Source organism: Phialemonium atrogriseum (assembly GCF_030411735.1).
Source record: "Phialemonium atrogriseum strain 8032-3 unplaced genomic scaffold QBC33scaffold_12, whole genome shotgun sequence".
Taxonomy (NCBI): domain Eukaryota; kingdom Fungi; phylum Ascomycota; class Sordariomycetes; order Cephalothecales; family Cephalothecaceae; genus Phialemonium; species Phialemonium atrogriseum.
This window is the reverse complement of record NW_026848149.1, coordinates 869,207-894,972: the sequence shown is the minus strand read 5'-3', so window position 1 is coordinate 894,972 and position 25,766 is coordinate 869,207. Positions and strand designations below refer to the sequence as shown.

General features: G+C 53.0%; 15 protein-coding genes across 15 annotated transcripts; 8 read left to right on the top strand and 7 right to left on the bottom strand.

The window, feature by feature from the left end:
• Positions 1 to 647: 647 nt before the first annotated feature.
• Positions 648 to 1,179, top strand: QBC33DRAFT_451168 (uncharacterized protein; the record flags this gene model as incomplete). The annotated part of the gene is made up of 2 exons (XM_060424601.1): positions 648 to 845; positions 931 to 1,179. Coding segments are annotated over 2 exons (447 nt in total), but the record flags the coding sequence as incomplete, so codon positions are not given.
• A 317-nt stretch (positions 1,180 to 1,496) lies between these two features.
• QBC33DRAFT_587122 (kinase-like domain-containing protein) lies at positions 1,497 to 2,907 on the top strand (the record flags this gene model as incomplete). The annotated part of the gene is made up of 3 exons (XM_060431506.1): positions 1,497 to 1,968; positions 2,041 to 2,523; positions 2,558 to 2,907. 3 exons carry the CDS (start codon positions 1,497 to 1,499, stop codon positions 2,905 to 2,907), a joined length of 1,305 nt encoding a protein of 434 aa, XP_060283816.1.
• Positions 2,908 to 4,271: 1,364 nt separating this feature from the next.
• On the top strand, positions 4,272 to 5,044 carry QBC33DRAFT_569923 (uncharacterized protein; the record flags this gene model as incomplete). The annotated part of the gene is made up of 1 exon (XM_060430555.1): positions 4,272 to 5,044. One exon carries the CDS (start codon positions 4,272 to 4,274, stop codon positions 5,025 to 5,027), a length of 756 nt encoding a protein of 251 aa, XP_060283815.1. The 3' UTR covers positions 5,028 to 5,044.
• Positions 5,045 to 5,052: 8 nt separating this feature from the next.
• On the bottom strand, positions 5,053 to 6,144 carry QBC33DRAFT_569922 (uncharacterized protein). Its single transcript, XM_060430554.1, has 2 exons — positions 5,903 to 6,144; positions 5,053 to 5,817 (listed from the first exon to the last, which is right to left on the bottom strand). Exons 1-2 carry the CDS (start codon positions 6,053 to 6,055, stop codon positions 5,125 to 5,127), a joined length of 846 nt encoding a protein of 281 aa, XP_060283814.1. The 5' UTR covers positions 6,056 to 6,144; the 3' UTR covers positions 5,053 to 5,124.
• Positions 6,145 to 6,350: 206 nt separating this feature from the next.
• On the bottom strand, positions 6,351 to 7,982 carry QBC33DRAFT_472295 (uncharacterized protein). Its single transcript, XM_060425208.1, has 3 exons — positions 7,361 to 7,982; positions 6,888 to 7,290; positions 6,351 to 6,810 (listed from the first exon to the last, which is right to left on the bottom strand). The coding sequence occupies exons 1-3, from the start codon at positions 7,895 to 7,897 to the stop codon at positions 6,452 to 6,454; spliced, it is 1,299 nt and encodes a 432-aa protein (XP_060283813.1). The 5' UTR covers positions 7,898 to 7,982; the 3' UTR covers positions 6,351 to 6,451.
• A 623-nt stretch (positions 7,983 to 8,605) lies between these two features.
• On the bottom strand, positions 8,606 to 9,365 carry QBC33DRAFT_569920 (uncharacterized protein; the record flags this gene model as incomplete). Its single annotated transcript, XM_060430553.1, has 2 exons — positions 9,121 to 9,365; positions 8,606 to 9,055 (listed from the first exon to the last, which is right to left on the bottom strand). The coding sequence occupies exons 1-2, from the start codon at positions 9,145 to 9,147 to the stop codon at positions 8,606 to 8,608; spliced, it is 477 nt and encodes a 158-aa protein (XP_060283812.1). The 5' UTR covers positions 9,148 to 9,365.
• Positions 9,366 to 9,798: 433 nt separating this feature from the next.
• QBC33DRAFT_538692 (uncharacterized protein) lies at positions 9,799 to 11,264 on the top strand. Its single transcript, XM_060427922.1, has 3 exons — positions 9,799 to 10,318; positions 10,423 to 10,483; positions 10,558 to 11,264. The coding sequence occupies exons 1-3, from the start codon at positions 9,995 to 9,997 to the stop codon at positions 11,007 to 11,009; spliced, it is 837 nt and encodes a 278-aa protein (XP_060283811.1). The 5' UTR covers positions 9,799 to 9,994; the 3' UTR covers positions 11,010 to 11,264.
• On the bottom strand, positions 11,058 to 12,962 carry QBC33DRAFT_587111 (MFS allantoate transporter-like protein; the record flags this gene model as incomplete). Its single annotated transcript, XM_060431505.1, has 5 exons — positions 11,058 to 11,253; positions 11,335 to 11,771; positions 11,880 to 12,400; positions 12,460 to 12,540; positions 12,614 to 12,962. The coding sequence occupies 5 exons, from the start codon at positions 12,960 to 12,962 to the stop codon at positions 11,058 to 11,060; spliced, it is 1,584 nt and encodes a 527-aa protein (XP_060283810.1).
• A 691-nt stretch (positions 12,963 to 13,653) lies between these two features.
• Positions 13,654 to 14,306, bottom strand: QBC33DRAFT_569918 (uncharacterized protein). The gene is made up of 2 exons (XM_060430552.1): positions 13,870 to 14,306; positions 13,654 to 13,803 (listed from the first exon to the last, which is right to left on the bottom strand). Exons 1-2 carry the CDS (start codon positions 14,262 to 14,264, stop codon positions 13,773 to 13,775), a joined length of 426 nt encoding a protein of 141 aa, XP_060283809.1. The 5' UTR covers positions 14,265 to 14,306; the 3' UTR covers positions 13,654 to 13,772.
• A 180-nt stretch (positions 14,307 to 14,486) lies between these two features.
• QBC33DRAFT_538690 (uncharacterized protein) lies at positions 14,487 to 15,273 on the bottom strand. The gene has a single exon (XM_060427921.1). The coding sequence runs from the start codon at positions 15,168 to 15,170 to the stop codon at positions 14,730 to 14,732; it is 441 nt and encodes a 146-aa protein (XP_060283808.1). The 5' UTR covers positions 15,171 to 15,273; the 3' UTR covers positions 14,487 to 14,729.
• Positions 15,274 to 15,638: 365 nt separating this feature from the next.
• QBC33DRAFT_619684 (uncharacterized protein) lies at positions 15,639 to 16,642 on the top strand (the record flags this gene model as incomplete). The annotated part of the gene is made up of 2 exons (XM_060432751.1): positions 15,639 to 16,061; positions 16,118 to 16,642. Exons 1-2 carry the CDS (start codon positions 16,002 to 16,004, stop codon positions 16,640 to 16,642), a joined length of 585 nt encoding a protein of 194 aa, XP_060283807.1. The 5' UTR covers positions 15,639 to 16,001.
• Positions 16,643 to 17,104: 462 nt separating this feature from the next.
• Positions 17,105 to 18,550, top strand: QBC33DRAFT_559077 (uncharacterized protein; the record flags this gene model as incomplete). The annotated part of the gene is made up of 1 exon (XM_060429937.1): positions 17,105 to 18,550. One exon carries the CDS (start codon positions 17,105 to 17,107, stop codon positions 18,548 to 18,550), a length of 1,446 nt encoding a protein of 481 aa, XP_060283806.1.
• A 916-nt stretch (positions 18,551 to 19,466) lies between these two features.
• Positions 19,467 to 21,365, top strand: QBC33DRAFT_538687 (thiol-specific monooxygenase). Its single transcript, XM_060427920.1, has 5 exons — positions 19,467 to 19,588; positions 19,654 to 19,741; positions 19,803 to 19,961; positions 20,031 to 20,334; positions 20,415 to 21,365. The coding sequence occupies exons 1-5, from the start codon at positions 19,534 to 19,536 to the stop codon at positions 21,306 to 21,308; spliced, it is 1,500 nt and encodes a 499-aa protein (XP_060283805.1). The 5' UTR covers positions 19,467 to 19,533; the 3' UTR covers positions 21,309 to 21,365.
• Positions 21,343 to 23,009, bottom strand: QBC33DRAFT_538686 (peptidase M24, structural domain-containing protein). The gene is made up of 4 exons (XM_060427919.1): positions 22,925 to 23,009; positions 21,676 to 22,856; positions 21,534 to 21,620; positions 21,343 to 21,479 (listed from the first exon to the last, which is right to left on the bottom strand). The coding sequence occupies exons 1-4, from the start codon at positions 22,965 to 22,967 to the stop codon at positions 21,423 to 21,425; spliced, it is 1,368 nt and encodes a 455-aa protein (XP_060283804.1). The 5' UTR covers positions 22,968 to 23,009; the 3' UTR covers positions 21,343 to 21,422.
• Positions 23,010 to 23,377: 368 nt separating this feature from the next.
• On the top strand, positions 23,378 to 25,051 carry QBC33DRAFT_472282 (methionine aminopeptidase 1). Its single transcript, XM_060425207.1, has 5 exons — positions 23,378 to 23,578; positions 23,646 to 23,694; positions 23,747 to 24,060; positions 24,112 to 24,658; positions 24,715 to 25,051. The coding sequence occupies exons 1-5, from the start codon at positions 23,426 to 23,428 to the stop codon at positions 24,825 to 24,827; spliced, it is 1,176 nt and encodes a 391-aa protein (XP_060283803.1). The 5' UTR covers positions 23,378 to 23,425; the 3' UTR covers positions 24,828 to 25,051.
• The last annotated feature ends 715 nt before the right edge of the window (positions 25,052 to 25,766 follow it).

Genomic DNA, 25,766 nt, shown 5'->3' with positions numbered 1-25,766 from the left:
ACGTCCATGGATGCCAATGTTTGCACTACCGGTGGGTGAGGCGACAGCACGCGCTCCAGCCCACGCCTGCGGTGGTGAACGTAGCGACTGCGAAAGATGTCGTGTCGTGCAAGCACATGGTTCCATGCCTCAACAAGCCGCTGTCGATGAATCTGTTCCGGATCATAGTGGCACACAAAGCTGACGTTGAACGCGGCCGATCCGCAATCCCATGTGTACCGTTGCCACCAGTATCTCTCAGCAGGAGACAGTTTGTATCTTCCCAGAGGCATCTCCCGACACGTTGTGGCAGGGGAGTGGTGTCGTAGCAGCTTATCAATTTATTGGGCGAGACTGCGAACTCGATAGCTCGGTGACAGTTCTAACGCTCACGGGGACTCCGAACTCGGCACTGAGCTTGGAGACGAGACGCAATTGATGCAAGGAATGTTCACTGACCGCAGTGAAACTCGAGCTCGGCTTGATGACTCCGTCGTGGACGCTCAGGTCAAGGAGGGAGGCCCATATAGCCGCAAGCTTAGCCTCCGTCGTCGTTTCAAGCCGATCTTCGCCGCCAAGATGACGTCTCCCACCCGAGGCCACGGCCTTGTAATCGACTTTCCCCGTCAAGGTTATAGGCAACGTGTCGACCGGGATGTACCGAGGCACAGCGTAAACGGCTGGCCGACGATGTTACCATCTACACTGACGGCAACGAGAGCCTAGCGGACGAGTTCCGCAAAGTCCTTGCCAAGTCGTCCATCAAGATCGATACGAAGCCAATCGAGAGGCTTGAGAAGGGCAAAGTGGGCGCCGAGGCGACTGTGCATTTCAAAGACAAGAGCCAGCAGACCGAGGGCTTTCTCGTAAGTATTTGCGCCTCCCTATCCAGACCAGACCAGACTGGCTTCTTCTCCCCGACGGACGTGAAACTAATCCGAAAACTTCTAGGCCCACCGGCCCAAGATCGAACTCGTGGGACCGTTAGCGCGCCAGCTGGGATTGGAGCTGACCCCAAGCGGAGATATCACAGTGACGGAGCCCATGTTTACGACCAGCGTGCCGGGCGTCTTTGCTGCGGGCGACTGCGCGACGCAGATGAAGGCCGTCGTCCAAGCTATGACTACGGGCGCTTTTTGTGCCGGAGGCGTAAGCGCAGCGCTGTCTGCCGAGATGTATATCAAGACAGCTTCACAGTAGCTCAAGCAACATAATCTGCGCTGGCACCCGTGTGGCCTTGAGTCCTCAGGCCAATCCATGGAAGCAGCAACTAAGGAAATAATCCGCAGCTAGGCAAAATTATTCCTAGCACTCAAGTCCATTTCTTCCCTCATCACCAACCATATCCACTCTGCTAACGTCCATCGGATTCCAGATACCTCCCACACTTTCATCCTCTCATTAGGCTTCTGAGTCTCATTTTTCACACTAGCTCGTTCCCAGTCTTTGTTCTCGCCATTTTCTTGTCCACTCTTCACATCTTCATTTGCGCCTCACCGTCACACCAGAGCCCACGTATGGAGGAAAGCCCCGTTTACTTGGAGCTCGATAGAGTCAATGCGGAGAATCCGGAGCATTACCGCCAGGGCGGGTATTTGCCCGTCCATATCGGCCAACGGATTGCAAAGCGCTTTAAGATTGTCCACAAACTAGGCCACGGCGGATTCGCAACTCTCTGGCTGGCACGCGAAGAAGACAAAAGCCGCTATGTCGCACTCAAAATTGTGACTGCGGATCAGTCTAAGACGTATGAGGCGGCACCCGAGGTCGCATCTCTTCTTCGGAACTCTCGGGGCTTCTTCTTGGCCGAGCATGAGCGATTTTTCGTCGACAGTCGAAACGGCCGCCATCTTTGCCAAGTGTTTCCCGTCCTGGGGCCGACTCTAGATGATCTTACAGATTTCCACCACCGCCTTTACCCGGAGTGCGTGCAAGACTTTGCCCGACAGATGGTGCTGGCTGTCGACACCATGCATCTGAACGGCTTGTGTCATGGAGGCGAGTTTCCCCATCTTCCCAATAAATCGGGGGTTCGCTGTGCTAACTGTGCCCGTGAATTAGATCTGACTACTCGGAATATAGCCCTCGAACTTTCGCAACAACTAGACCCCCTATCCGAGAGGCAGGTCTGGGACATGTTTCCCCTGGAGAAGGAGGCGATCGAATTGCGGCCACCCAAGAACAAGGCAACATCCGCATCCAGGGCACCAAAGTATGCGGTACAAGCGATGGATCTTGCCCAATTGCCGTCCAAATACCTGTCCGGCAAGTTATATATCTTGGACTTTGATCAGGCCTATCCCGTTCGGGACCCGCCACGTACCCTGCTTGGCATACCACCGCGGTACTTGGCGCCAGAAAGCATCTTCGAACTAAGGAATGGCCCGCCAGCAGATGTTTGGGCGCTGGGGTGTCTTATATTCCGCATGCGGTGCGGACTTGACATTTTCTATGATCTCCCCGAGATACCGAGCAATGCCGTTTCCAAAATGTACGGCATCCTAGGGGGACATCTTCTGCAGCACTGGAAAACGGTTCAATTAGGTGACGACGGATGGCCCGCCCATGACGGACCGAGGGAGGGTGTTTGAGTACGACGACTTTTCCGGTGATTATCAATTTCCTTATCCACCGCTTCGGCAGTTCGTGACGAATGCTGTCGACCTCAAGAGGCCCGAAAATGCGGGCAGCAATGAACTTGGGATCTTGAAATTCTGTGCGCGGCTCCCAGCAGATGCGTTCCAACAATGCGATTTGAAGCGAGTATGGACCGCCAAGAACGCCCTGCCTATTAGTCCAGACGAGGCAGAATCCTTCTATGACTTGATGAGGCGAGTGTTTGAGTATGATCCTGGCAGTCGAATCACAGCATCAAACATGCTGGCTCATCCATGGTTCGGGGGGAAACAGTTGCCACTACCAGGATAAGGTTATCTGGCGGCTGGGAATGGAGACACAGTATGACCACGACATGGGGAATTGTGGTTTCTCATTTTGTTGGTCCTCTGCTCAGAGGCACGGAGACGAGGACGGCACCTTCGCAGTGGTCGCAGAGGACAAACCTCGTCTCTCCGCAAATTTTTCACCTCTAGACTACCACTAGTAAATCACATACTAAATCACGTACTCTAGCCCTAACAATTGATGGTCGTATACCTGCTTTGTCGAGGTTGAACGGAAAGACAACAACCTTGGTAGCGCCGATCTGCTTCGTATGCCGCGTTAAAGCCTTTACCGCCCACCCGTTTGTTTGCAGAAAACCCCCACTTCGCACTTTTGTTCGGAGACCGAAAGCATTCCCGGACATTGAATCTCCCGGTTACATGGACGATGCCGGATTCACTGGGTGCTTTCAATGTGGGCACCGATCTAGCTACCCGTTGGTAATGATCTATTGTGTCTGGAGCGTCGGGAAAAGCAAAAGCAAATATTGGGCAGCTTCTGTCCCTTCATCTTGGCAAAAAGGCTTCCGACAGGGTGCTTGAACGTGGTATGTGGCTTGAAGAGGCCTTCAAGCATATACATACGAAATGCCTTGAGCTCCTGCGGTACGCTTGCCGTAGGTATCATCCAGCATCCAGAATGGAAGTGTAAGTTGGGACTACAAGCGACGAAGCGACGAGCCACCCACCCACCTGGCTTTGTCGGGAATCGGCCACTTTCTACTTTTGCAGAGGTCGTGGCAAGTTGCTAATGCAGGGACTCAACCCAAGCGGGACGATGGTATGGGGGCTGGAGGGATGCAGGGTTGGAGGGCTGGTATCAACCTTGATGGACAACCCGTGGGGGCGTGCAGTGCTTTTCCCTCACCAACCAGGATAGAACCTAGAGCCACTGGATCAATAATAGAACAAATAACCTCAATGGACCTCTGCAATGCGGCGCCAGCCTCAATCAATAGTCCATCCTATGGAGTACTACGAGCTGCAATACGGTCCCCCAGGAGTGGGGGGTGCTCGCATCTTGCAGGTGGGAAAGGCTCAACTAGCAGCATCTGGGCCAACCGATTGAGTAACCCTATGGTCCCCAAATGGCTCTGTTTGTGGAGCTGGACATCCAGGTGCGCCTCAATTGGCACTGATGGTCGAGAGCCACCCAGTCGGCGAGGGTGCGATACAAGGGGTGCAATGGGGGTTGCAGGAAGTTCATATTGTCCATAAAACCTGTCAAATGCCCTCCTCACTCGTTTCAAGTCGGTACCACATAATACTACTGTATTCTTCCGATTGGACTACATTACCCTTCCGAGCTTATATTCTTGCCCGGGTCGTCATCGCCATCCAATTACCATCATGCGTCCCCAGAACATCCTCGCCGCAGCGTTGAGCTTCGTCCCTCTCGCCCTCGCTCACATCCCTCACCTCGATGATGGAACCCACGTCTCCATCGCCACTGCCTGGCCATTCCCCGACCCAGTCATCACCCGCGTGCTCATGCTCTCATTCGACTGTCCATCCGTTGCCACCTACAGCAAGGTCAGCCTCAACGATAGCTCTGTCCCCCTGACTGTCGGGATCGGCATCCCCAACATCACCGCCCTGTACGACTACCGCCCCTCCCTATGGGCCATCGGCAAAACAGTCGTCACGCCGCCCGAGTACCAGACGGACACTGGCCGCGACGCCTCGGGCATCCCGAATAGTGCCGCGTTCAAGCCCGTCGTGCCTCGCGAGTTCAACGCTGTCGAATACCCCACCGAGGGAAGCGGCATCTTTGCAGGCTTCAGGGAGGAATCGAGCGGCATTTCCGGATTCGGTACCCTGAGCATCAACGTCACAGCCAGCGAGCTGGGTGACGTGTATCTTGTTTTTCAACCGCTTGAGCACCGCCGAGGCCGGGCATTCATCTCCCTCGGTACGGCCGAGACCGCTACGCCCGAGGAAGGATCGGTCCGACGAGCTTCAGGAGGGAGCCTGGTTTGCGGGAAATACTACTCCAAGGATGGGCATGTCGTGTGTTCCGTGGTCCGCTTAAGGTCTTGGTTGGAACTGGGGATGCGAGGAACCACATCGAAGTTGATACCATCAGATGGAGTGTCGCCTAGTTAAGATGCACATGTCCAGTACACATAAGTTGATAGAGCCTTCTATTCCTAATTAATAACTACCTATCTTGCTCCTAATTATGCCGTCCCGATTACAGACTTCATGCCTGATAGACTGCAAACTTTAGATACCGGATCTCTTCGGGAAACCCGGGGATCTGGAAAGGCAGCTCCCCAACCCATCCAGCCTCGACTCTCCATTTCGTGCCCGTCCTCTCGCCCACCTCGTCCCACATCTTCTGAAGCGACTCCGGGTCATGCGCAAACCGCGTGCCCGCCCCCATCAACGCCTTGATCTCGCCCGGCTGGGGACAGCCGATCTGCGCCCCGAAGATGGCCGCGTCCGTGGTCCCGGCCTTCAGGAAGCGCACCATCCGCACCGCGGCCTGGACCTGCTGCTCCCAGGGGAACAGGTGGAAGAAGTTGGACGCGTGCACCAGCGTCACCTTGCCGTCGAGCGCTGCCGCGCCGGCATCATCTGGCTTGAGCAGGTCGGCGGCGACGAAGGCGCCCGGCGGGAAGCGGTCGCGGTCGCGAAACAGTTCGAAGCCGATGTCGATGAAGGCCGGGACGAGGTCGGTGCTGTACAGCCGCGCAGGGTCGACCCCGTCTGCGGCCAGCTTGCGCGATACCTGCCCCACGCAGCAGGCGACGTCGAGAAGGGCATCCTGGGAGTCGGGGGCCTTTAGCCGCGCAATAACGGCCTGGAAGGTTGGGCCTTGGAGCAGCTTCAGGTTGGTGAAGGACCAGCGGCCGATGCAGGGGTAGTGGGCGATGTCCCAGGCTTTATCGCGCTGCGGAGGAGAGAATGTCAGCGGGGGGGTCGTGAATTCCTACGCAAGGACGAGGGATTGCTCTCGTCGTCGAGGCAGTACGTACGATTTTATAGAGATGATTGTCAACTTCATCGGGAGGTATCTTGCTATACGTCTCCAGTAGGTCTCGGAAGGGCCGGATGTCGTCTGGCAGTTCCTCGAGAAAAGTGTTGGCTTTCCAGAGACCCTCTTGGTCAGAGTTATCGTTTGCCGTCATTGTGGATAATCTGCAGTCCGTTTACAAACAGATCTCTCATGCAAGCCTTTTAACAAGGTGAAAAAAAAGGACGTTTGGGTTATGGTGGTTTGTTGTGTGTTGGTCAACCCCGCTCGAAATTAGACATGACTCACATGAGTAAGCAACATTTTGGATCCATGGAATGATCACCACGTCTTCGTACCGCCATCTGATTTGTTAGTTGTCTATATGCTGACAAGGTTGAGCCTAATTAACACTTAATTATTTGAGATGCACAGATGCTGCCCTATCTGGAGAATGTAATTATATGATGCCTATCCATCCCATTCATCTGCGTCCCTCTGACCTCGCTCGCTCCGTGCCTAACGTTTCTAACCGAAGTCGGTCTCGAACGCACTCCACACATTCTACCCATCATTCAATAGGAAGATATCCTAAGTCCTGCCAGTTCTTACCGTCAAACCACACCTCCTTGACCTTGCCGCCGCTCTGGAAGTAGCATCGGTTCATATCTGTCGCTGCGCTGAGCGCTACGCTTGTGTAGTCCCAAGTAGCCTGGATCAAGCAGGCGATATCTGTGCCCTTGTCTGCATCTGCTAGGGCGGGGAATGTCTGTGGTCCTTGCCAGCCAGATGCGTCATTCTGCCATACGACCTGCAGCACACCTTTGTCGTCTTGGTATAGAGTGTAGGTGTTGACCAGGTTTTCGCTTCGGGCATACACGAAGGCGCCGATGGCTGTGTCTGCCGGAATACGCGTAGAGACCTGTCCTCCTGTCCCGCCACAATGTCAACAACACTCCCTACCGTACCTAGTATTCCGGGAAGGAGTGGCGCCCGTATCGGCTTACCTTGTGCCCACGCCCATTCGTCTCGTAGGACCCCATTTGTGCTCCCAACGAAACTAGTCATCTCCCCTGCCGCATTGCGAAACAAGAACGACCCAGCAGTGAAATTTGAGACGGCCGCCGGCAACGCCGCTAACCCGGAGCTGGGCGAACCTATAGCGTCGCCACCGTCAAACGTGCGATTGTCCCAGTTGTCAGGAGCCGTCCAATGCAGCCACCGCAGCTTGCCGTTTTTGTCCTGGGAGACTAGATGTGGATGGTACCCCGCGAGCCGGGATGAGGTGTCGATTTCCATCGGATAGGCGTAGATGTCCGCCGACAAACCCTTTGCTGGCGTAACGCTGTCCTGGAACCGCTGTCCGCGCAGCAGCGAGGTCTGGTCGACAAAGTAAAGGTTCATCTGGGGCTGTGGCAGCTTGTCAGTTACGTGTGTACACAACGCCCGGAGCCTATTAAAAGGCCACAGAACCTAATACCGGTGAGGTGGACAACCAGGTCGTGGCTGCTATAGGCGTCTTGGCCATCGGCGCCAGATTACCCAGCAGTGCGGAGGATGTCCAAACATTCCTGGTGCTGTTGAAGTCAGAGTAGCGCAGCACATTATCAGGGCCTTGGTAGAAGAGACGTGCTTGGAAGTCGCTGTTGCCACGATAGCCTGTCACAGCGAGTCTGGAGTTTAGCTGAATCGATTTTAGCGTCGTATTGGTCTTGGGAGTCGAGGACTCGCTCGGTGACGGCGGTGACGGCGACGGTGATGGCGGTGTGATGCCTTTGGAGGCACTGCTTCTAGATGCTCTGCTTCCTACGACTCCACCAACGACGGCGCCCACAATGACTAGGACAAGTATGATGCCGCCGACTATCCATAATAGCCGCTTGCGAGATCCCTTCGCTGTTGAAGACGCCAGCGGCTCGTCTGCTTTGTCCTCGGGATACCCATGGATATTTTGGCCTGGAACAACCTCAAGGCCTTGGACTTCCGAGGGGGCCAACTCCAATCCATGCTGGTCCATAGCTCCGAAGGTAGGGAGTGGAGTGCCCGTTACGACGGCGAACGCTGCTTCCGGTGGGTGTTCGCAATTGTCGCCGATGTTGGCGAAGCCTGCAGGAAACATGAACCGCGGTCGAGCTTCATGTCGCGCCACTTGAATAAAGAATAAACGAAATGAAAGTACCCGAAGGATGGCAATCCTGGTCTCGGGAGCGGGTTAAGCCGCTGGACTGACAACCCCTGCTTTTAAATCACAGGAACAGAGAAGGACGACGAGATAATTAGTCATCCTCCCAGAGAGGTAATGATCATTAAATAGTTTTGCGCAAGTATAAGAAGTGCCCTGCCGTCTCCCCCGTCAGCTCCCTAGCGACAGACCCCCAAATCAAGGGCCTCGCGGTACTTTGATGATGTGGTCGGCGCCAAGCTTCTCGAGAAGGTTGGCCGCAGCAGGGTGTCCTAACTCTCGGAAGGGTCGGATGTCGTCCAGCAGTTCCTCTAGAAAAGTGATGGCCTTCGGGAGAGCCTCGCGATCAGACTTAGCGTTTGCCGTCATTATATATGACCCACAGTCCGTTTACAAACAGATCTTTGACGTAAGCCTTTAATAAGGTGGAAGGGATGTTTGAAGGTGGACTTTGATGGGTCGATCGACTCTCTCATCATCGTATTACAAGTGAAATTCAACCTAGCCTCTTGCTCTCCGAAATATACAATAATCGTGACAGTATTAATAATCGGCCCGGTAGTCAGGGCGGCGACGGTTCCTCTCTTGCGCTCGTTCAAAGGTCACTGGATCCCCAAGAGGATGCAGGATCATTCCCTGGATGTTCCGGTTCCTATCCGTGACAATTCTCATAGGCCCAGCATCTACACCGTTGCCTCCCATCGGTCTCCCAAACCTATTCTGGGTGGTGTAGTCGAAATTGTTGGCTGGATATGCCCAAAGGACAGGTGCAGGCCGGTTATTATTCGGCAGCGCAATGCCTGGCAGAGGCGTCAACTTGATTCGTTCATTCGCAAAGAGGTTCTCGTCATCGTAGTGAGCGTGGGGCCTGCGGGCGTTTTGGGCTTTGTTGTGAGTTGGTGCTGGGGCTTGGGCTATGATTGACTGCGCAGTAGTCTTGGGAAAGTGAGTCCGGCCCGGGAGGTTGTCCTCTCGCCGGGGTATGTCGTAGTACTAGGGCCGCGTTAGTGTCTCGAAGGCACACCATTACGGCACGTGGATGCGTTGGCCGGACATACGTCCTCCTTGCTCGAGCAGCAACCCATAATAGTCCCACAATCCCGTTTCGACTCGGGGATATTTGCGGCGTACGGGAAGGAGTGGAGGACGACTTCTGGCAAGGGGTCGACAGCTGAGAAAGGATCGTAATGAATTGGATATATCTTAGTATACTGTGTGCCTCAAGAGACAAGGCACCGCTGAGTAGCCGTTGTGTTGTGAGAGGTATTATACTTCTTCGTTACATCTCGAAATGAAGTCTCCATCGCCAACAACGCGGAGTGCTGCAGCCCCCCGACATCCTAAAATAGGTACTGTACTTACGGTCCTGGCATCAGCGGCAGGCGCGCGTTTCAAGTAGCCGCTCTTTTCTTATTTTGGGCACCTGCCGCATGTGCAGAAATGTGTTTTGTGTGTCTTCCCCTTAGCTTTGATTCGTCGTCAGTTTCCAGGACGTCTATCTCCTTGCCTTGGCGGGAGAGGTGTGTCTGATGGTGCATCAACGAGGACCACGGGACACCGGTCCATGGGTGGTTTCGGTACAGGCACGGCAAAGGCGAGCATCTAATAGGCCAGCGGTTAATTTCGTCGCACATCCGGCTAGATATTGGCGCCGTGGACGTTTTCTTGGGGTGGCGGTTGGTAGCAGATTCCCTTTCCCCTGCCTGAAGTGAATCGTCGGGCGGCTCCCTGTGCCAGAAAGGTGGCGCAGCACACGTGCAGTTGGGTCGCGACATTGCCCCTCAATACCTTTAATGAGTCACGGCGATCCATCCTCCCTCGGGCAAATTGAATGCCTCTATCTACGTCGCACTTTTTGAATCGCGATTCATCTGTCTTGACACCCAATTCATCTGACCATCTGCATCGCAACACGCACTCACTCATAACGCCATGTCTGATCTCAGCCTCAAATTCTTGGACGACGGCACAACCGATGCCGGGCCTGGCCGCTATGCCGACAAGAGGGCCTTTGACGTCCTGCAGCGCTATCTCCAGAGCCAGCTCTCCGTTAAAGAGACGGCAAAAGAGATCACTGCCATGCTTCCCGAGCCCGAGGCCCGCAAAACACGCGGAGCCGAGATTGGCCTGTTCGGTTCCTTCCTCTGTCAGATAGCCCGACAGATTCCGTACAGTCATCCAGCACAAACGAGGCTGGTGCAACTGATTCAACGTGTTTCCCATTCTCCAAAATTAACCGGACAGGGAGACGACGATGTATGTACCCAGACCCTGGTTATTGCATCGTGTCGCGATGGATTATAAAGCTACCATGTGGTGGTCCTCTAACTCGAGACTAATGGATATTGTTCTGCTTCCAGGGATACATGATCTGTTTCACCATGGACGACTTCAAAAGCCAACTGCGAGAGTGGTTTACTCGTAAGTTTCTCACTCACTTGACGCACAAAAATACTGGCAATTCTGGCACGAGCGATATTGAGAATTTTCTGCAGCGATCTTTGAGGATGACCCGGAAGACACAAATCAGTACTCCCATGCTCTCAACTTCTCTGCTTTCCTTGCACGCCTCACGCAGTGCGGCTTTCTGAGCTACTCCCCACTTTCCATCTGGACGATGCGTGGATCTCTTGAGGAGAAGATTGACCATCAAGAAGCCTTCGACTGCTCCGTCAGCTCAGCTGCCTTGTGGATCATGTTTGCAGGCCAGGCTACTTATACGCAGGTAGTCGAGGCACCATTCCCTGAGAAGGCTGAAGGCATCTACCGTTCGGGAAGCCTGTACCGCGGGCCCGAGTTGGGCTTGGAGCGATGGAGATTCTGGAAGGAGGCGCTGATGGCTGCTGTCGAGAAGAAGGGAGCGAGTGACGAATGTCGGCATCTGGCTCATGGGGCAGCCGAACTCATGGGCGACATTGAGCTGAACATGGAATTCTCATTTGCTTGATTCTAGCCGGAGGAAGGTTGACAGCATTACTATTTATTACTGCCTGTTCTACAAGACGTACCTAAACCCCTTGTTATCGATCTCGGTCATGTCTCTCATCCCCTTCTCGATAGCTTCCCGTTCCTGGTCCTCGGCGCGTCGCGAGTCTGCAGTGGCTTCGCGGTCGCGTTTCTTGTTCACGCTCCACATGTAACCGTATAAGACTACGACCATAATCGTCTTGACAGAATAGCCGATGAGAATCCTGCAGCGGTGTGTTGTGTTAGCTATCTGTAGCCCTGGGAGCGACCTGGTCTGTCTACCGGGACAGGGAATAGAAACTCACGCTATATAGGCAGAGTGGTAAAAGGGTGCTTCCGAGTCTCTGAAGGTCTGGGGCCCAATGATGTTCCCAACGCAGTAGCCAACGAAGATGAACGCCCCGGTGAGCTGCTTCTTGGTGTAGCCAGCGACATTGCTGCTCACCATAGTAAGGCTTATGCTAAAGCCTACAGACTGGAACGAGCACAGCCAGATGGCAACCAGCCTCCCCCACTTGTTTTCAGTGCCATCTGGGCCCGGCGACAGGCCGACGAGAACGCCACCAGCCACCACGCAGATGAGGTTCCCGAAAATCATTACCAGGCATCTTGTGTTGGGCCACCGCGAACTAATGTACCCCGAGGCCAGGAGGGAGACGATCTGGATGACGTTGCCGGGGATCTGCATGTACTGGGTCTGCAGGGTGGTGAAGCCAAAAGTCTTGAGGATGATGGACGTGAACTTTGATTGCGGAGCAAGTTAGCGGGATATTACAAGAAAAGACGTTGGAGACGGACGGAAGAGCATAAGTAGGGGGGATGGGATGGGATAGGGTCGCGGATGGCTCACGGTGGATTGTGCCGCATTTGGGATCTGGGCGGCGATAGCCATGACGAACAGGATCCACGTCTTGGGATCCCAGAGGGTCTGCCACAGCTGGTACTTCTTGAAGTGCTGGTTCTTGATGCCCTGCCGGTTCGTGGCGACGCGCTCGACGGCGACGATGGCCTCGCGCGGGCTCAGGAAGCGGGTCGCGGTGGAGGGAAGGTCGGGCATGAAGACCAAAAACAAGACGCCCCACGCGAAGCTGACGGAGCCAAAGATGATGAAGACGTACATCCACTGCGGCAGCCCCGAGGTGATGTGGCCGATGGCGTAGCCGAGGAGGCCGCCGAAGATGCCGGCGAAGCCATTCATGCAGTAATAAGTCACCAGCCGCAGCGGTTGCTCGGCCTTCCGGTACCACATGGACGTGACGAGCACGAACCCTGGGTTCACGACCGCCTCGGTCACGCCCAAGAGGAAGCGGTTCGTCGCAATGCCGGCGAAGTTGGTGCACGCCGGCGTCGTAAGGACGAGGATGGCCCATGCTGGCATTGGAAAGTCAGCCATATTAACATGATTATCATATCAGGGCAGGAAACCCTACCAAGAGTGGTGACGCCGATGAATTTGCCGATTGGAAACCGCTGGAGGAGGTAACCAGCGGGGTACTGAGAGAATAGATAGCCTGGACATGTTTTCCCCAATCAATCAGCCAGCCATCCTCAACCGTGACTCGCAGAGAATAAAGCATTAATTACCAAAGTAGAATATCGAAGACAGCCAGGAGTAGTCCTGCCCGTGCAGATTCGTGCCCTTCTCCAGCCCGTACACACTCGCGAAGTTGATGCTCGACTTATCGAGGTACTGGAGCATGTAGGTACCCATAAGCAGCGGCAGGACATGCCAGTCGATCTTGCGCAGTACCCGGCGCTCCTCGTCTGGGTCGACGTCCCGAGCGTCCTGCTGCTTGTAGACCTCATACGTCTCGTCCAGGTCCCTCGACGACGCCGCGGAGGTGATCCCGTTGTCCGACCAGGTGCCACTGCCCCTCCGGTCCTGGATAGGGGCGTCTTCGGCGCCGTCTTTCTCTTTCTCCTCGCCAGTCATTTTCTGGTCGTCTGTTTGGTGGACTTGTGCGACGTGAAGCGTTTGACGGGGCTAGAAGTGGTCCGTCCTCATAGATGCGGGAGCCGGAAAGGAATCGAGGTGACACCGGGGAAATTTCATGATATATAGGTACCAATATTGTTGACTCGGCATATTCGAGCATAACTGTCTTTGGGTCAACGACAGCAGAGTGGGGTTGAAGAGACGGACTAGTCCAAATGACGGAGGATCTGCAAGCACGTTCTGTTGCTATTACGGGACTCGATGGCGCAACAGCTCTCCTACCCAATAAGCTCCCGGTTGGTTTCTGGGAACACCACTGCATCGGCACCGTCATCCCGGTTCACCTCGGTTGCTATCCTCTCCTTGGTGGATTTGATTCGACTCACTTGCCGGGCTTAATTCCGGAAACGGTTCTGCACGCCGTCAACCATGTCGACCGCGAACAAGCAGTATTAGCGTCGACGGTGAGGAATCATAGTCTGCTGTCCATTCTTGGGTAAGCAATCGAAAGTGCATTCTCACATAATTAGAGTCAAACTTATGACGCGAAGGATACCGAGAGACTCAACGTACTCGAACGGTATTGTACGCCTGTGACAACCTAGCGGTAAATAGCACTTTCGCAACAATCACAATGGAAGATGAGGCTGATTAATAGCAACAGGGGATAAATAATACTACTATGAACGTGAGGAAATGTGCCGTCTATGTGCTGCCATTTGTCATCTTCAGGAACTTGTTCTTCGCCAATTGAGCAACACAATTCCAACACATAGACTCCCTAAACTCTCTAGATTTTTGAGGGGCCTAGGCACATTGGCCGGCATTTGGATCAGACCTAGATATCAGTTAATTGCGTTAGATATGAAACCCAAAACCCATTGGGTGTTAGACTGCTACAAACGTGTATTTCCAGTTGGTGTACGAAGTGCTGCCGCCGTTGTCACACCCACCGATTTCCTTCTGGAGGCCGTCGTAGCACTCATCCGCCGCGATGTCGCGGTTGCTCTTGCTGATTAGCTCGAGGGCGAAGTCGACCTTCTTGGTGCTGTCGAGGTTGTAGCAGATGGCCCTGATGTCCCCGGGCCTGTAAGTGCCGACAAAGGCCTCTTCGCACGCCCTGGTGGCGTAGTTGTAGGCATAGTTCCTGTCGGCGCCCCAATTCTCGCCGCCGTCGAAGCAGCCGCGCTTGTTGAGGCTCGTGCCCACATTGTCGGGTTCTCCGGCCGTCCGATCTTTGAGCGCGGTGCCCGAGACCAGGGCAGTCGTAAGAGCGGCTACGAGAAATGAGTACTGCATGATGAAGTTATGTGCTAGGTTGTCAGGTGATTTGAGATGAGGATGTCTCTGGGGAATTAGCTTCTCTTCTACGGGTAGACAGAGACCCATTTATACACGAAAGACCCCCCCATAATTTGCCTTCCCTCAGCCAGATGCCTACAATTTTCACCGATATGTACATTGCTAAGGCGTCTACCCATGACATGATAGGGTGTGATAGAGTCTAGTGAGATTTTAGTAGGCTTGCTAAGGTTAGGGATGAACTACACTCTCACAGTCTTAAAGCGCTTCTACGAGTGTTATTATTAGCAATGAGGACGGCGCTGATCATGGCGAAGGATTTGATCCTCCTAGGCACCGAGAAAACAATTTGTGTCATATGTCATACTTCAATTACTTGAAACTTCCAGCTGCGCCGATTTATCCGTACTTTCCGCGTGATATCCACTGACTTTGGGAGACAGTTACTGGTCAAGTCGACCGTCAGCCAGACCCCTCCCACGCCTGTCTCAACTCCTCCCTCTTACGCTGAAACAGGTCAGGGTTCTCTTCCATGGCCTTCCTTGACCGTTCCCTCGCCTCCTCACTCAACGGCGGTGGCAGAATTCCCTTGTCAGGTTCAAACCATGCCTCCTTGGGGACCTTGGTTCCATCAACACCCTCATAATCATCTCCAAATTCGCTGGAATGGGGCAACATGATGTGCATCAAGCGTGCTATTTGGTCTGGGTTGAGCCCGATCGCATCTACCACGTCGCGGTCGGCAGTCAAGGATCGCAGCACTCCGTCCTTGCCGAGCGCGATGCACCCCATAAGCGAGAGGTCCTGTTTCAGGCCTTTGAGGATCCCGCTAACCTCTGGTTGGTCTGGGCTTGAGTCTTGCGGGGACGATGCTGCGCCTTGAGCCTTGTTGTGCTGTGCCATTTCTGTTCTCGCGCCGATCTTGCGGTGGTTGGAGGTGGTAGTGGAGCTGGCGGCGTGATGCGAACGAGGTTGATGTTTAGCTGGCTAAAATAGGATGACGAACAGAGCAAGTTTGTTTGCGGCGCAATGCGGCGGTGTCGCGCAGTCTAAGTACGAAGTCACTGGGCCGCAACTGTGGTAGCCAATTGACGTCACGCTGCTGCCTGGCAACATATCACTTTAATAATCGCTTGCAATCGACTAGCTCTGTCGATCAGGGACTTCCAAACCACGAGCAAAGTTTACCAAAATGAATGTAGAACCCTGGATACCTTCCTCTTGTGCATCGGGATCGTCTCGTCCCGTCCTGCCTTGGCAATCAATCATATGCACTTCGATCCTTCCGGCACTTAGCTCGGCCATATTAGGTACCTTTCCGTGGTCAGGTAAATACAGAACTGGTAAAAGAACGATGTAATGAGCTGAGATGCCTTGGCAGCCGGTTTAGAATTAGAATCGAGGTATACTATGAGATGAGGAGAACAAAGGAGGGAGTAAGTATGCCGGTTCTTCTGGGATCGCCATCCTTATCCCCTCGGCGTCAGAAGGCCATCCTGGAGGATTCAAATAACACCGAGGCCGCAGATTGATGTTACTATCATCACAACTTGCGACTACGGGCCTGACTTTGGCTTGTTCTAAATGAGTTGCGGACTCAATCATCCGAGAAAGATGCACCTAGATAATATATAGTTCCTGGCTGTCTCTAGTTGGTTTCTCCTGGTCTCCGAACAAACATTCCAGCAGCAACAGCAACGGCAAAAGTAACATAGATCAACTATCGCTATCACAATGCAGCTTTCACACTCAGTCGTAGCGTCGACACTTCTTTCCCTTTCCACCCTGTCGCTAGTAAGTCTCTATCCCATATGAACGTCAGAAGATGCACAACGCAATTCTAACTTTAGCTCCAGGGCATCAATGCGCTTCCAAATGTCCAATCTCGGGAGGCTGCAGACCGGTACATCCCCGGCCCAGTCTCCGCCGCCGTCCAGGCCTTGAACACGGACGACGACCACGGCTTCTTCTCGGTGGGCGCCGACGGTGTGCTGCGAAGCTTCGCCGGCAACGGTACCGTGCTCGACTACCACCAGCTGGACCCGGACCAACTGGCATCCTTTGCTGCGAGCCAGCTAGCCGCGTGGGAGGCCAGCGGCATGGCCGTGCCAGCCTCAGTCTCCAACCTGGCAAACTCTGCCTCAGCCGTCGACGGCCGGCTCGTCACCGACCTGGACCAGCTACTGGACCCCGCCGATAGGCCGGTTCAGAGCTCGGCCGTGAAGGAGAGGGACATCGATGACCTGGCGATTCCCGCGAAACGGCAAGGATGCGTCGGCACCCCGTGCCAGTCCCTCCCAGATTGTCTTGTGATTGGCTGCGCCGCTTGCTTCTTTCCTGGTGGCCCACCTCTAGGCGTCTGTTTTTTCAGCTAAGTTTGTCGTAACTGGGTTCTCGCATGCGGCGGGATTGCGCTGCCTGGTAGTGATTTGGGCCAGTGTGAAGTCAACAAGTGACTCTCGAAGAATGTTCCAGCTATTAGATTGTCACCTCGTTTGGAAGATTAGCTACTCTCGCTTCATTCATAGCATGGTAATTAGTACAGCAATATTGCGACTTGTCCTTGCGACTAAGAGGCAACTAGCAACCAGCAAGAGTGCTCCTCATGTTGGGATGTTTCAGAATTTCCCTTCCGAGGTCCAGACGGGAGGCGTTGGTTGAGAGCGATATGCTAGCATAAAGCCACCTGCACCCAGAGAAATTGTGTTATATTAACTTATATATATATACCCCTTACCCCTTTCCTCCCGTCCCTTCCCTTTTCTTTTCTTTTCTTTTCACTTTGTATCTCACATCTCAATCCGGAACCCAACTTTGGGAAGCAATTCTGCCACACAATGTCTTTGCCCGGTCATAAATCACAATCCACTTCTCAGTTAAACCTTGTGCACCTTCCTGCTGAGCTTTTTGCGGCAGCGGCGTCGCATCTGCCTAACCGTGACATCAAGAACCTCCGGTTGACATGCAAAATCCTACGCGAAAGGGCTACTCTTGGCCTTGACAGGGTGTTCTTGTCTGCCAATCCGCGCAACGTTGAAGTCTTCCACGCGATTGCAGACCATGAGACGCTCCGTAAGGGGATTATCGAGATTATTTGGGACGATTCACAGCTAGTTCATAACATTGAAAGGGAAAACGATGCAGTCCATCGGCTAATGGAGAGCCCCTCGCCGGAAGCGTGTCCCGGATGGTTTGCACGGGCTTGCCAGCAAAATATTGACTACCTGGCATCCCGCAAGGAGAGTGACGTAGACCGCCCAGACCATGTTGCAAGGACCGAACAGATCGGCGCGCAGCTGCCGCTCGACGTGTCGTGGGATTATTACCAGCAGCTTCTACTACAGCAGGAAGACGTGCTGGCGTCGGGGGCTGATATTTATGCCCTGAGGTATGGTTTGGATCGCTTCCCTTCACTAAGGAGAATCACCATTACGCCTGCAGCCCATGGATTTCTGTTCACGCCGCTTTACGAGACGCCCATGATCCGCGCCTTTCCATATGGCTTTAACTACCCCACTCCACGCGGCTGGCCAACCCCAGATTTCGGAGAGGTGCCATATGAAGCGCCTCCACGGGACGACGAGACAGAAAAGAGTAAGTGGCGAGGTTTTTGTATCGTCACGCGCAAGCTTGAAAAGCAGAACCACCACATCTCGGAACTCATCCTCGACGTGAACCAGCTCAACACAGGGCTGAACTGCCACGTCTTTGACCAACCATGCGAAGAGTATGACAACCTGGTTGTACTGCTTCGACGACCGGGCTTTCACCGCATTGACTTTGCCCTCCTTGCCGATGGGCAAGAGTGGGAGGACTGGTCATCATTCCTCAGCGGCTACTTGAAACTTGCGCTGGGTGAGGCGAAGGACCTGCAACATGTCAGCCTCCGGACCCAGGTAGATGTCAACCAGTTTTACGAGGCTACGCTATCAGGGACCAGCGAATCTACGGAGAATTTCATACCACTGCGCACCATCTTCCCCATCGACAGGTGGCAGAAGCTACGACACTTTGGGCTTTCTAATTTTCTTGTGAGACAGGACAACTTGCTCTCGCTGCTCGCTGCATTACCAACGTCGTTGCGATCCATCAAGCTGAGCTTCCTCACGTTCCTAGGCGACGGCGGGAACTACAGAGACCTGCTTGCCGACATGCGCAACGCTCTGGGTTGGCGCGATCGACCTGCGAACGAGAGACCGAGGGTCACAATACTCGTTGGCACGCAAAATACAGCGTCTACCCGGGCCCTCTGCATGGATGGCGAGGTCAACGAATTCCTCTAGGGCGACGGGACGAACCCATTTGGCCAGGAAGGATTTGGTCCAAACCAGCCATCATACGGCCGAGGCATTGAGCGAGATCCATTTGAGCCGGCCCATGACCGGCCTAATGTGGATTATATGACGCTGAGGCGCATGGGTATTGTGGAGAGGGACGCTGCCCTCCTTGGAGAGCCGGAATCGGGAACGACAGGCGGCAGTTCTTAGCCACAAAGTTGCACAGGCCCGTGACGTATGTAGGAATTGCATTGGCCTTGCTTTCCTCTGCTCGGATCTCACACACCATTGTGACGACAACGCTGGCATGTCTTCTCGACGAGAAGTACCAAGACGTAAACACCCTGCACCGGAGCTCATGGCAGCAGAGAGTGGACGGGTTGGGGACAGGAGGCTACAAGCGATACGACGAGCAGAGAGCGGCATATCCCGGGAATCTAGCAAGCCTCATAATGCAAAAGTATGGTGGGTCTGTCACTCAAATTTATATCGCCGTCTCCCTAGCACGAACCAGTTGCAATTTGTGCTAGGACCTATTGTGTAGTATTAATGTAATCGCTTTAGACAGTGACGCATCGAGAATTCTTCCTGTCGATGAGAATGGCGACAAAGCACGAACGGCAATTTCAACCAGGCTGAAGAGGAAGTCAAGGGCCTCGGTCCGGTGGGAATCGACATTTTCCTTGGGTCTATTCAGCATTTGTTCGCCAATATTGCGCCGTTCGTTGGGCTAATTAGTCTTCAGGAAAGAAACATGGAAATTCTTTCTAGCCAAAACGCTTGTGCTTGTAATAATTAATAAGCCAGTAGGCTGGTTCTGGAGTATCACCGCACGTTGCACACCAATGGTGACATGCAATATGGAGATGACGAATCTGATCACACCATTAGCTCGCCGTCTACCATTTCCCCGCCGCAGTTGGTAGTTATTACACATTATTTGTCGAAGAATCATGAACATCTTGTATCCTCTCTAATTCTCAAACACCATGGATTCAGAAAAGAGGATCAAGTCCGTAGCAATCATCGGTGCCGGTGCAGCAGGTATTGGCTCCTTCAAGATACTGTTCCCTCGAGCGGCAGCGATCCTCACCACACGCGTAATACAGGAGCGGTTACCGCTGCGGCATTCAAGGCAGAGAATTACTTCGAGCGGATTCAGGTATTTGAGCGAAGGGAGACAGCCGGCGGCACATGGTAATTAATTAATTAACTCTTTCTTCAGTCGTGGTTGGACAGCAGCCTGACAGCCTCATAGGATCTATGACGCCACGTCATGGCCCAGTGCCATCCCCAGACCCGGAAGCCTACCCCCAGAATCGGATCCGCCCTTGAACATTCCGAATAATCTCCCGCAGATCACACCCCCGGCTGGCCAAGAGAGATTCTCCCAGACGCCAATTTATAACTCTCTGACGTATGTTTAAATCCATTTCACTGCAGCATTCTGTCTGTTCTACATAAACTGACGCCCATCCAACCCCAGGACTAATGTCCCAGACATTGCGATGTGCTTTTCCGATGCCAGGTTTGCGTATGGACCCTTTGTTCCACACTGGATTCCCCGTCAGTACGTGGAGAGTTACTTCGCTCTCCACAAAACCGATTCATTTCTGGTGCTCAACACAACTGTGGAGAGTGTTGCCAGGTTTTCTCCCACGTTGAGATCCGGGCCCGATAAATGGAAACTGACACTTCGAAAACGCGATTCTGTCCGGCATGTCGATATCTGGTGGGAGGAAGTGTTCGATGCCGTGGTTATAGCGAACGGGCATTATTCGGTTCCTTACGTGCGCAAGCATCTCTCCGCTATTCCCTCTTCCCTCTTCCCCACCTTCTATACGCCCGTACTGGTCTGACATAGTTATAGATTCCCCATGTCCCAGGGTTGGAAGACTTCACGAGGAAGTTTCCAGGTCGCGTAGTACACTCCAAATCCTACCGCGTACCGATCATTTACTCGTCCAAGAAAGTGCTGGTCATTGGGAACGCCACTTCGGGCCACGACCTCGCCGCCGAATTGGTATCATATGCTCGTCTTCCGCTCTATCAGTCGAGAAGATCCAAGTCGAGGTGGGACGGCGATAGACCACCCCGAGGAATAGAATGGAAGCCTATTGTCAAGAAATACGAGCTCAACGGTAGGGTTGTGTTCGATGACGACACCTACTTGGACGACGTTGACACGGTGATCTATTGCACGGGGTACAAGGCGTCATTCCCCTTCTGGGATGCTAAAACCAACGGGCGTCCGCTGTATGATTACAAATCCGGAAAGTTGATCCGAGGCTACTGGCACACCTTCTTTCAGGATTTCCCAACTCTCGGGATAGTAGGTCTCCCACGCTCCTTAACTTTCAGGAGCTTCGAGTACCAGGCCATTGCACTTGCACGGCTCTTTTCTGACAGAAACTCGCTTCCGCTTCCTCCATTAGAAGAGCAGGAGAGCTGGGAGAGGGAAAGGGAGGAGGAAACGAAGAGGGAAAGGAGAAAGTTCCATGACATCCCGTGGGAGTCCGGGGAGACGATGGCGTGGTTGGAAGGTCTGTTTAGGATTGCAGGACTGGGGACATTGAAAGGGGAGGGCAGGATACCACCTGTGCTGGGAAAGGACTTGATATGGGCACTGGAGCACTTGTCCAAGCACCCCATACCAGGAAAGGGCAAGGATGGGGACCAAGACAGTGACAATGGAAAAGCAGAAGGCGACTGGGTCTTGGTGGAGAGGCAAGAAGGACCCGGGTTAGATTCACTAGATTTCTGATGTCTCTGGGAGGCGAAGATAGATCTGATACAGGCTCGAACTTCTGGTCAATGAGGCGCAGATTATCCCAGAACGTCCCAGTTGGAGCATCCTTTCCTAGAACGGCCAACTTTCTCAGTAGTCCTCTCCACGACTAATGACCTCCTTCACGGTAGGTCTGAGCAAGATTGTCTTGTGTGCGTCATTAATAGGGGATCTTCCAAGTGCACCGAGACGATTACTTACGTGCTCAAATTGGGCTGTGTATGCTCCTTTCTTGTCAACTAGAGGCGGGTAATCTTCAACGATGCCCGATTTGACGAGATTGTTTAGCTGCCCGATTGTTAGCCACTCCAGATACATGTTTTAAGAACTGGGCATGCCATACACCGAGCAGGTATTTCTCCTGTCCGAGCCTGTCCAAATAGCGTCGACAGAATGGAAGAGTGCTGAAATTCTTCTTGATAGTGTTCAACAGCGATTTGGCCGAAGACAGACGCAAGTCCACCATTGGTGCATCACTGCGTAGGGCGTAATGCGAGACTTCACCCTGATCATAAACCCGGCCGGTGCCAGTACTGCCAAAGGTCTCAATAGCAAAGACATCGCCTTCTTCCATCTTAGTGGCGTCGTTCGTCTTTACAGAGGGAACACTCTTAGTGCCGTGGATGCTGTAGGGTAAGATGGTATGGCCGCATATGTTGCGAATCGGCTTGATTGGGTAGGTAGTCCCGTTGATCTCACATTCATAGCTCTCCATAGCCTCCTGAATAAGCCCACCCAGCTCGCCAAGGCGAACATCAATTCCAGCTTCGCGGACACCGGTATTCGTCGCGTCCTTGACAGCTGCAAGGAGGTTGTCATACATGGGATCGAATGCCATGGTGAAGGCGCTGTCGACGATACGACCATTCACATGGACGCCGATGTCAACCTTCATCACATTGGTCTGCTGAAGTACGGTCTTGTTGCCTGCATTTGGGCTGAAGTGGGCGGCAATCTCGTCGAGATTCAAGCCAGTCGGGAAACCCATGCCAGCAATAATAGGATCGCCTTCGGATAACCCATCGTGTCCGACTAGACGTCGTACACTATCCTCAATGCCATTAGCAATCTCGGTGAGCGTCTGACCTGGCTTGATGTGTTTCTGTGCCCACTGGCGGACCTGACGATGCGTCTCAGCCGCTTGGCGGTAATCAGAGAGGAAGTCGCTGTTGATGTTGTCCAGATGGCGCTTCTCTTCGTCGGTAGTGCGATATCGATTCTCATCCATGTATTCGACTTCTTCGCCCTTGGGGTAGTTGTTGTTTGGAAACAATTGGGATATGAGGACTGAAGGAGGTTCAGTCTGGACAGTCAGAGCCTTCTTCTTCTTCTTCTTCTTCTTCTTAGGCTTCTTTTTCTTGTTCTTCTTTTCTTTAGCGCCACCTTGACCAGCGGCAGCAGTGGCTTCAGTGACATGTTCGTCAGCATCGTCATCGGATTCTTCGCCAGAGTGTTCTGCAGCAGCATCGCCGTTTGCGGTTCCGTTAGCACCGGCGGAGTCGTGGGCATTTCCAGATTCTTTGACTAATTACACAAGCCCCTGTTAGCTAGTGTCGCTTCCACCAAATGTGCTCAAGAGACGAATGACACACCACTGAGTGTGTTGAGATCATTGACAGGGGCTTTAGCAGCCATTTTGCCGACAGGAGTGGTCTCTTGGGTTTTGTGGAAAGAAATCAGTCAGCTTCGACGCCAGCCACTGCCTCGCCAAAATATACGAAAACCTTCGCGATATATCCTGGAGGGCCCGATGTAGACTGAAGGGCGCGGGGTTTACAGTGATCCGGGGCAATCATAATTATGCAATGAAGAGGGCTCTTGGCGTTATTACTTGGATATATATTTCTTCATGTACGTGTTTATTAGATGCGATACTGGGAAAATACCCCCACTTTGTGAATAATCATCACTCGTTTTGCAACACCTGAATTTTATGTATTAATTAGGGGAAATCTTTCGCGCCCTTCGATCTACACCGAGCAAAACTCTGACATAAGACTAACCAAATACATCTCTTTGCGCTTCTATCCCTGCGACTGACCGCCCCTCGGTGTTCTCGCTGCATCACATCTCAGGAAACGAGCCCCGCCACGATGGCCGACAATCCATCAGAACCAGCATCCAAGAGGAAATGCCTAGGGGCAGACTGTGGAAATGATACTGGGGATTTACAGTGCCCGAAATGTATGAAGATGGGCATTAAGGATAGCTATTTCTGCTCCCAAGATTGCTTCAAGAGGAACTGGGTTTGTTTCCGTATCCTCTTCGTACTATATATAGTAAGACTTCAGGCTGACAGATCTCGTGTTGTAGAACCAACATAAAATCCTACACAAAACAGCGCAAGGCAAGACACAAAATGGTATCATACACAAACTCATCCCACCTGGGGTTGTCTCTAAACTCGATCCCAGTTACCGGATTTTACAATCCCTTCCCGACATATTCCTTCACCGGCACTGTCCGACCAGTCTATCCACTTTCTGCGAAGCGCACCGTCCCCAAGTCGATAACACAACCTGACTATGCCGAGACTGGCATACCGAAGAGCGAACGGCGCTTGAACGGGACGAAAGTTGACATTCTAGACGCCAAGGGGCAGGAGGCAATGCGCAAGGTTTGCAGATTAGCTCGACAGGTACTGGACATTGTCGCTGCAGAACTCAAGCCGGGCATCACCACAGATTACCTTGACGAGCTCTGCCACAAAGCTTGCATAGAACGGAATGTAAGCGCGACTCGGTTCAAGGATGACGTTAATTATTTCTAACCTTGACAGTCATATCCTTCTCCCTTGAACTATAATCACTTTCCCAAATCGATGTGTACTTCTCCGAACGAAGTTGTTTGTCACGGAATACCCGACCAGCGAATCCTTCTGGATGGTGATATCATCAATCTCGACATCTCATTATATCACGAGGGTTATCACGCCGATCTAAACGAAACGTATTATGTGGGCGATCGAGCCAAGGCGGACCCAGACTCGGTCAGAGTAGTTGAAACGGCACGGGAATGCTTGGACGAGGCAATTAAGCTCGTGAAGCCCGGCACACCAATACGAGAGTTTGGCAACGTCATTGAGAAGCATGCCAAGGCCAGAAACTGCAGTGTCGTCGCGACCTGGGGTGGTCATGGCATCAACACCAATTTCCATCCCCCGCCGTGGATACCTCATTATGGCAAGAACAAGGCAGTAGGGGTATGCAAACCCGGAATGACTTTCACAATTGAGCCCATCCTTGCGCTGGGAAAATCTCGGGACGTTTATTGGCCGGATGAGTGGACAAACGTAACTGTTGATGGCAAACGGACTGCTCAATTTGGTGTGTACAGATAGCATTTCGCGTTTATGGTCCAATGCTAACATATGTATAATTAGAACACACCTTACTTGTCACAGAAACTGGCGTCGAAGTCTTGACTGCGGCAAACGAAAATTCTCCAGGGGGCCCAATACCGATGCCGACGGCGCATCCAACTATGCCTAGTTAAATGACACAGCACCGCATGGAGTTCTGATCAGGTGAATCTGGTATGAAAAGATAGGAGATTCCCAAAGCCTGTACCACGTCCAGGTAGTCAATCAAATCACAAACGGTGTCGTTCTAATGACTCTAAAGTCGAGATTTCTAGAGAACGAAGGCCAAATCGACGGCATAATGACAGAAAAGTCCCCAGGAAGTAGGACCAATTCAAACATGGCCGAAAGACAAGTGACATGAGATGCAAATAATCGAGCGCATGGGTTTTCGGCAGTGTCTTGGGTGAATGTCGGACAGAGACAGGTTGTTGCGTTTCCCGAGAGTTGCCCTCGCCCAACCCCCGACCACACTACTGAGTATTGCTTGGACCCCGTCCAACGCAAAATAAATAAATCAAATAAATAAACCACTAGAGAGCGAGAACTCCCCGGGATGCATTTTTTCAACTTTCTGGTTCTTAGCAATCGTGAGATGCTCGGAGCAGTCTAGGCCTTGGCAAGAACGCGACCTGCAGGGGACATTATATATCCGATGGCCTGGCACGATTGGTGGAAGCCCATACGGTTCGCGAGCTCGGTCGGCGTATACTAGGATACTCGGAGACGAAACTCAAGCGCTCTAAAATCAATTTCCATTTCCAGAGCTGAGCTCCTACTGCTCCAAGCGTAGCTGTCGCTGGGCTTGGGCTGAAGATCCTGGAGCTCGGCTTGACGCGGGCTGATCTTGGGCTGAGGTCGGTATCTTACCGTCTATGCCTACCACCCAAGCCTTGCGCTCACTTGGTGTTGCATCCTTACTGCTACTCAAGGGTTACGCCTAGCCCCTGGGGACACGGTAGAATGGATGCACACATGGTGGTCTGCTCGAGGCCGACCTCCACAGATTCCTAGGTCGGGAGGAGTTGGAGGGATGGGTGGGGGATCCGAGGAAGTTATTTAGGACATATTCA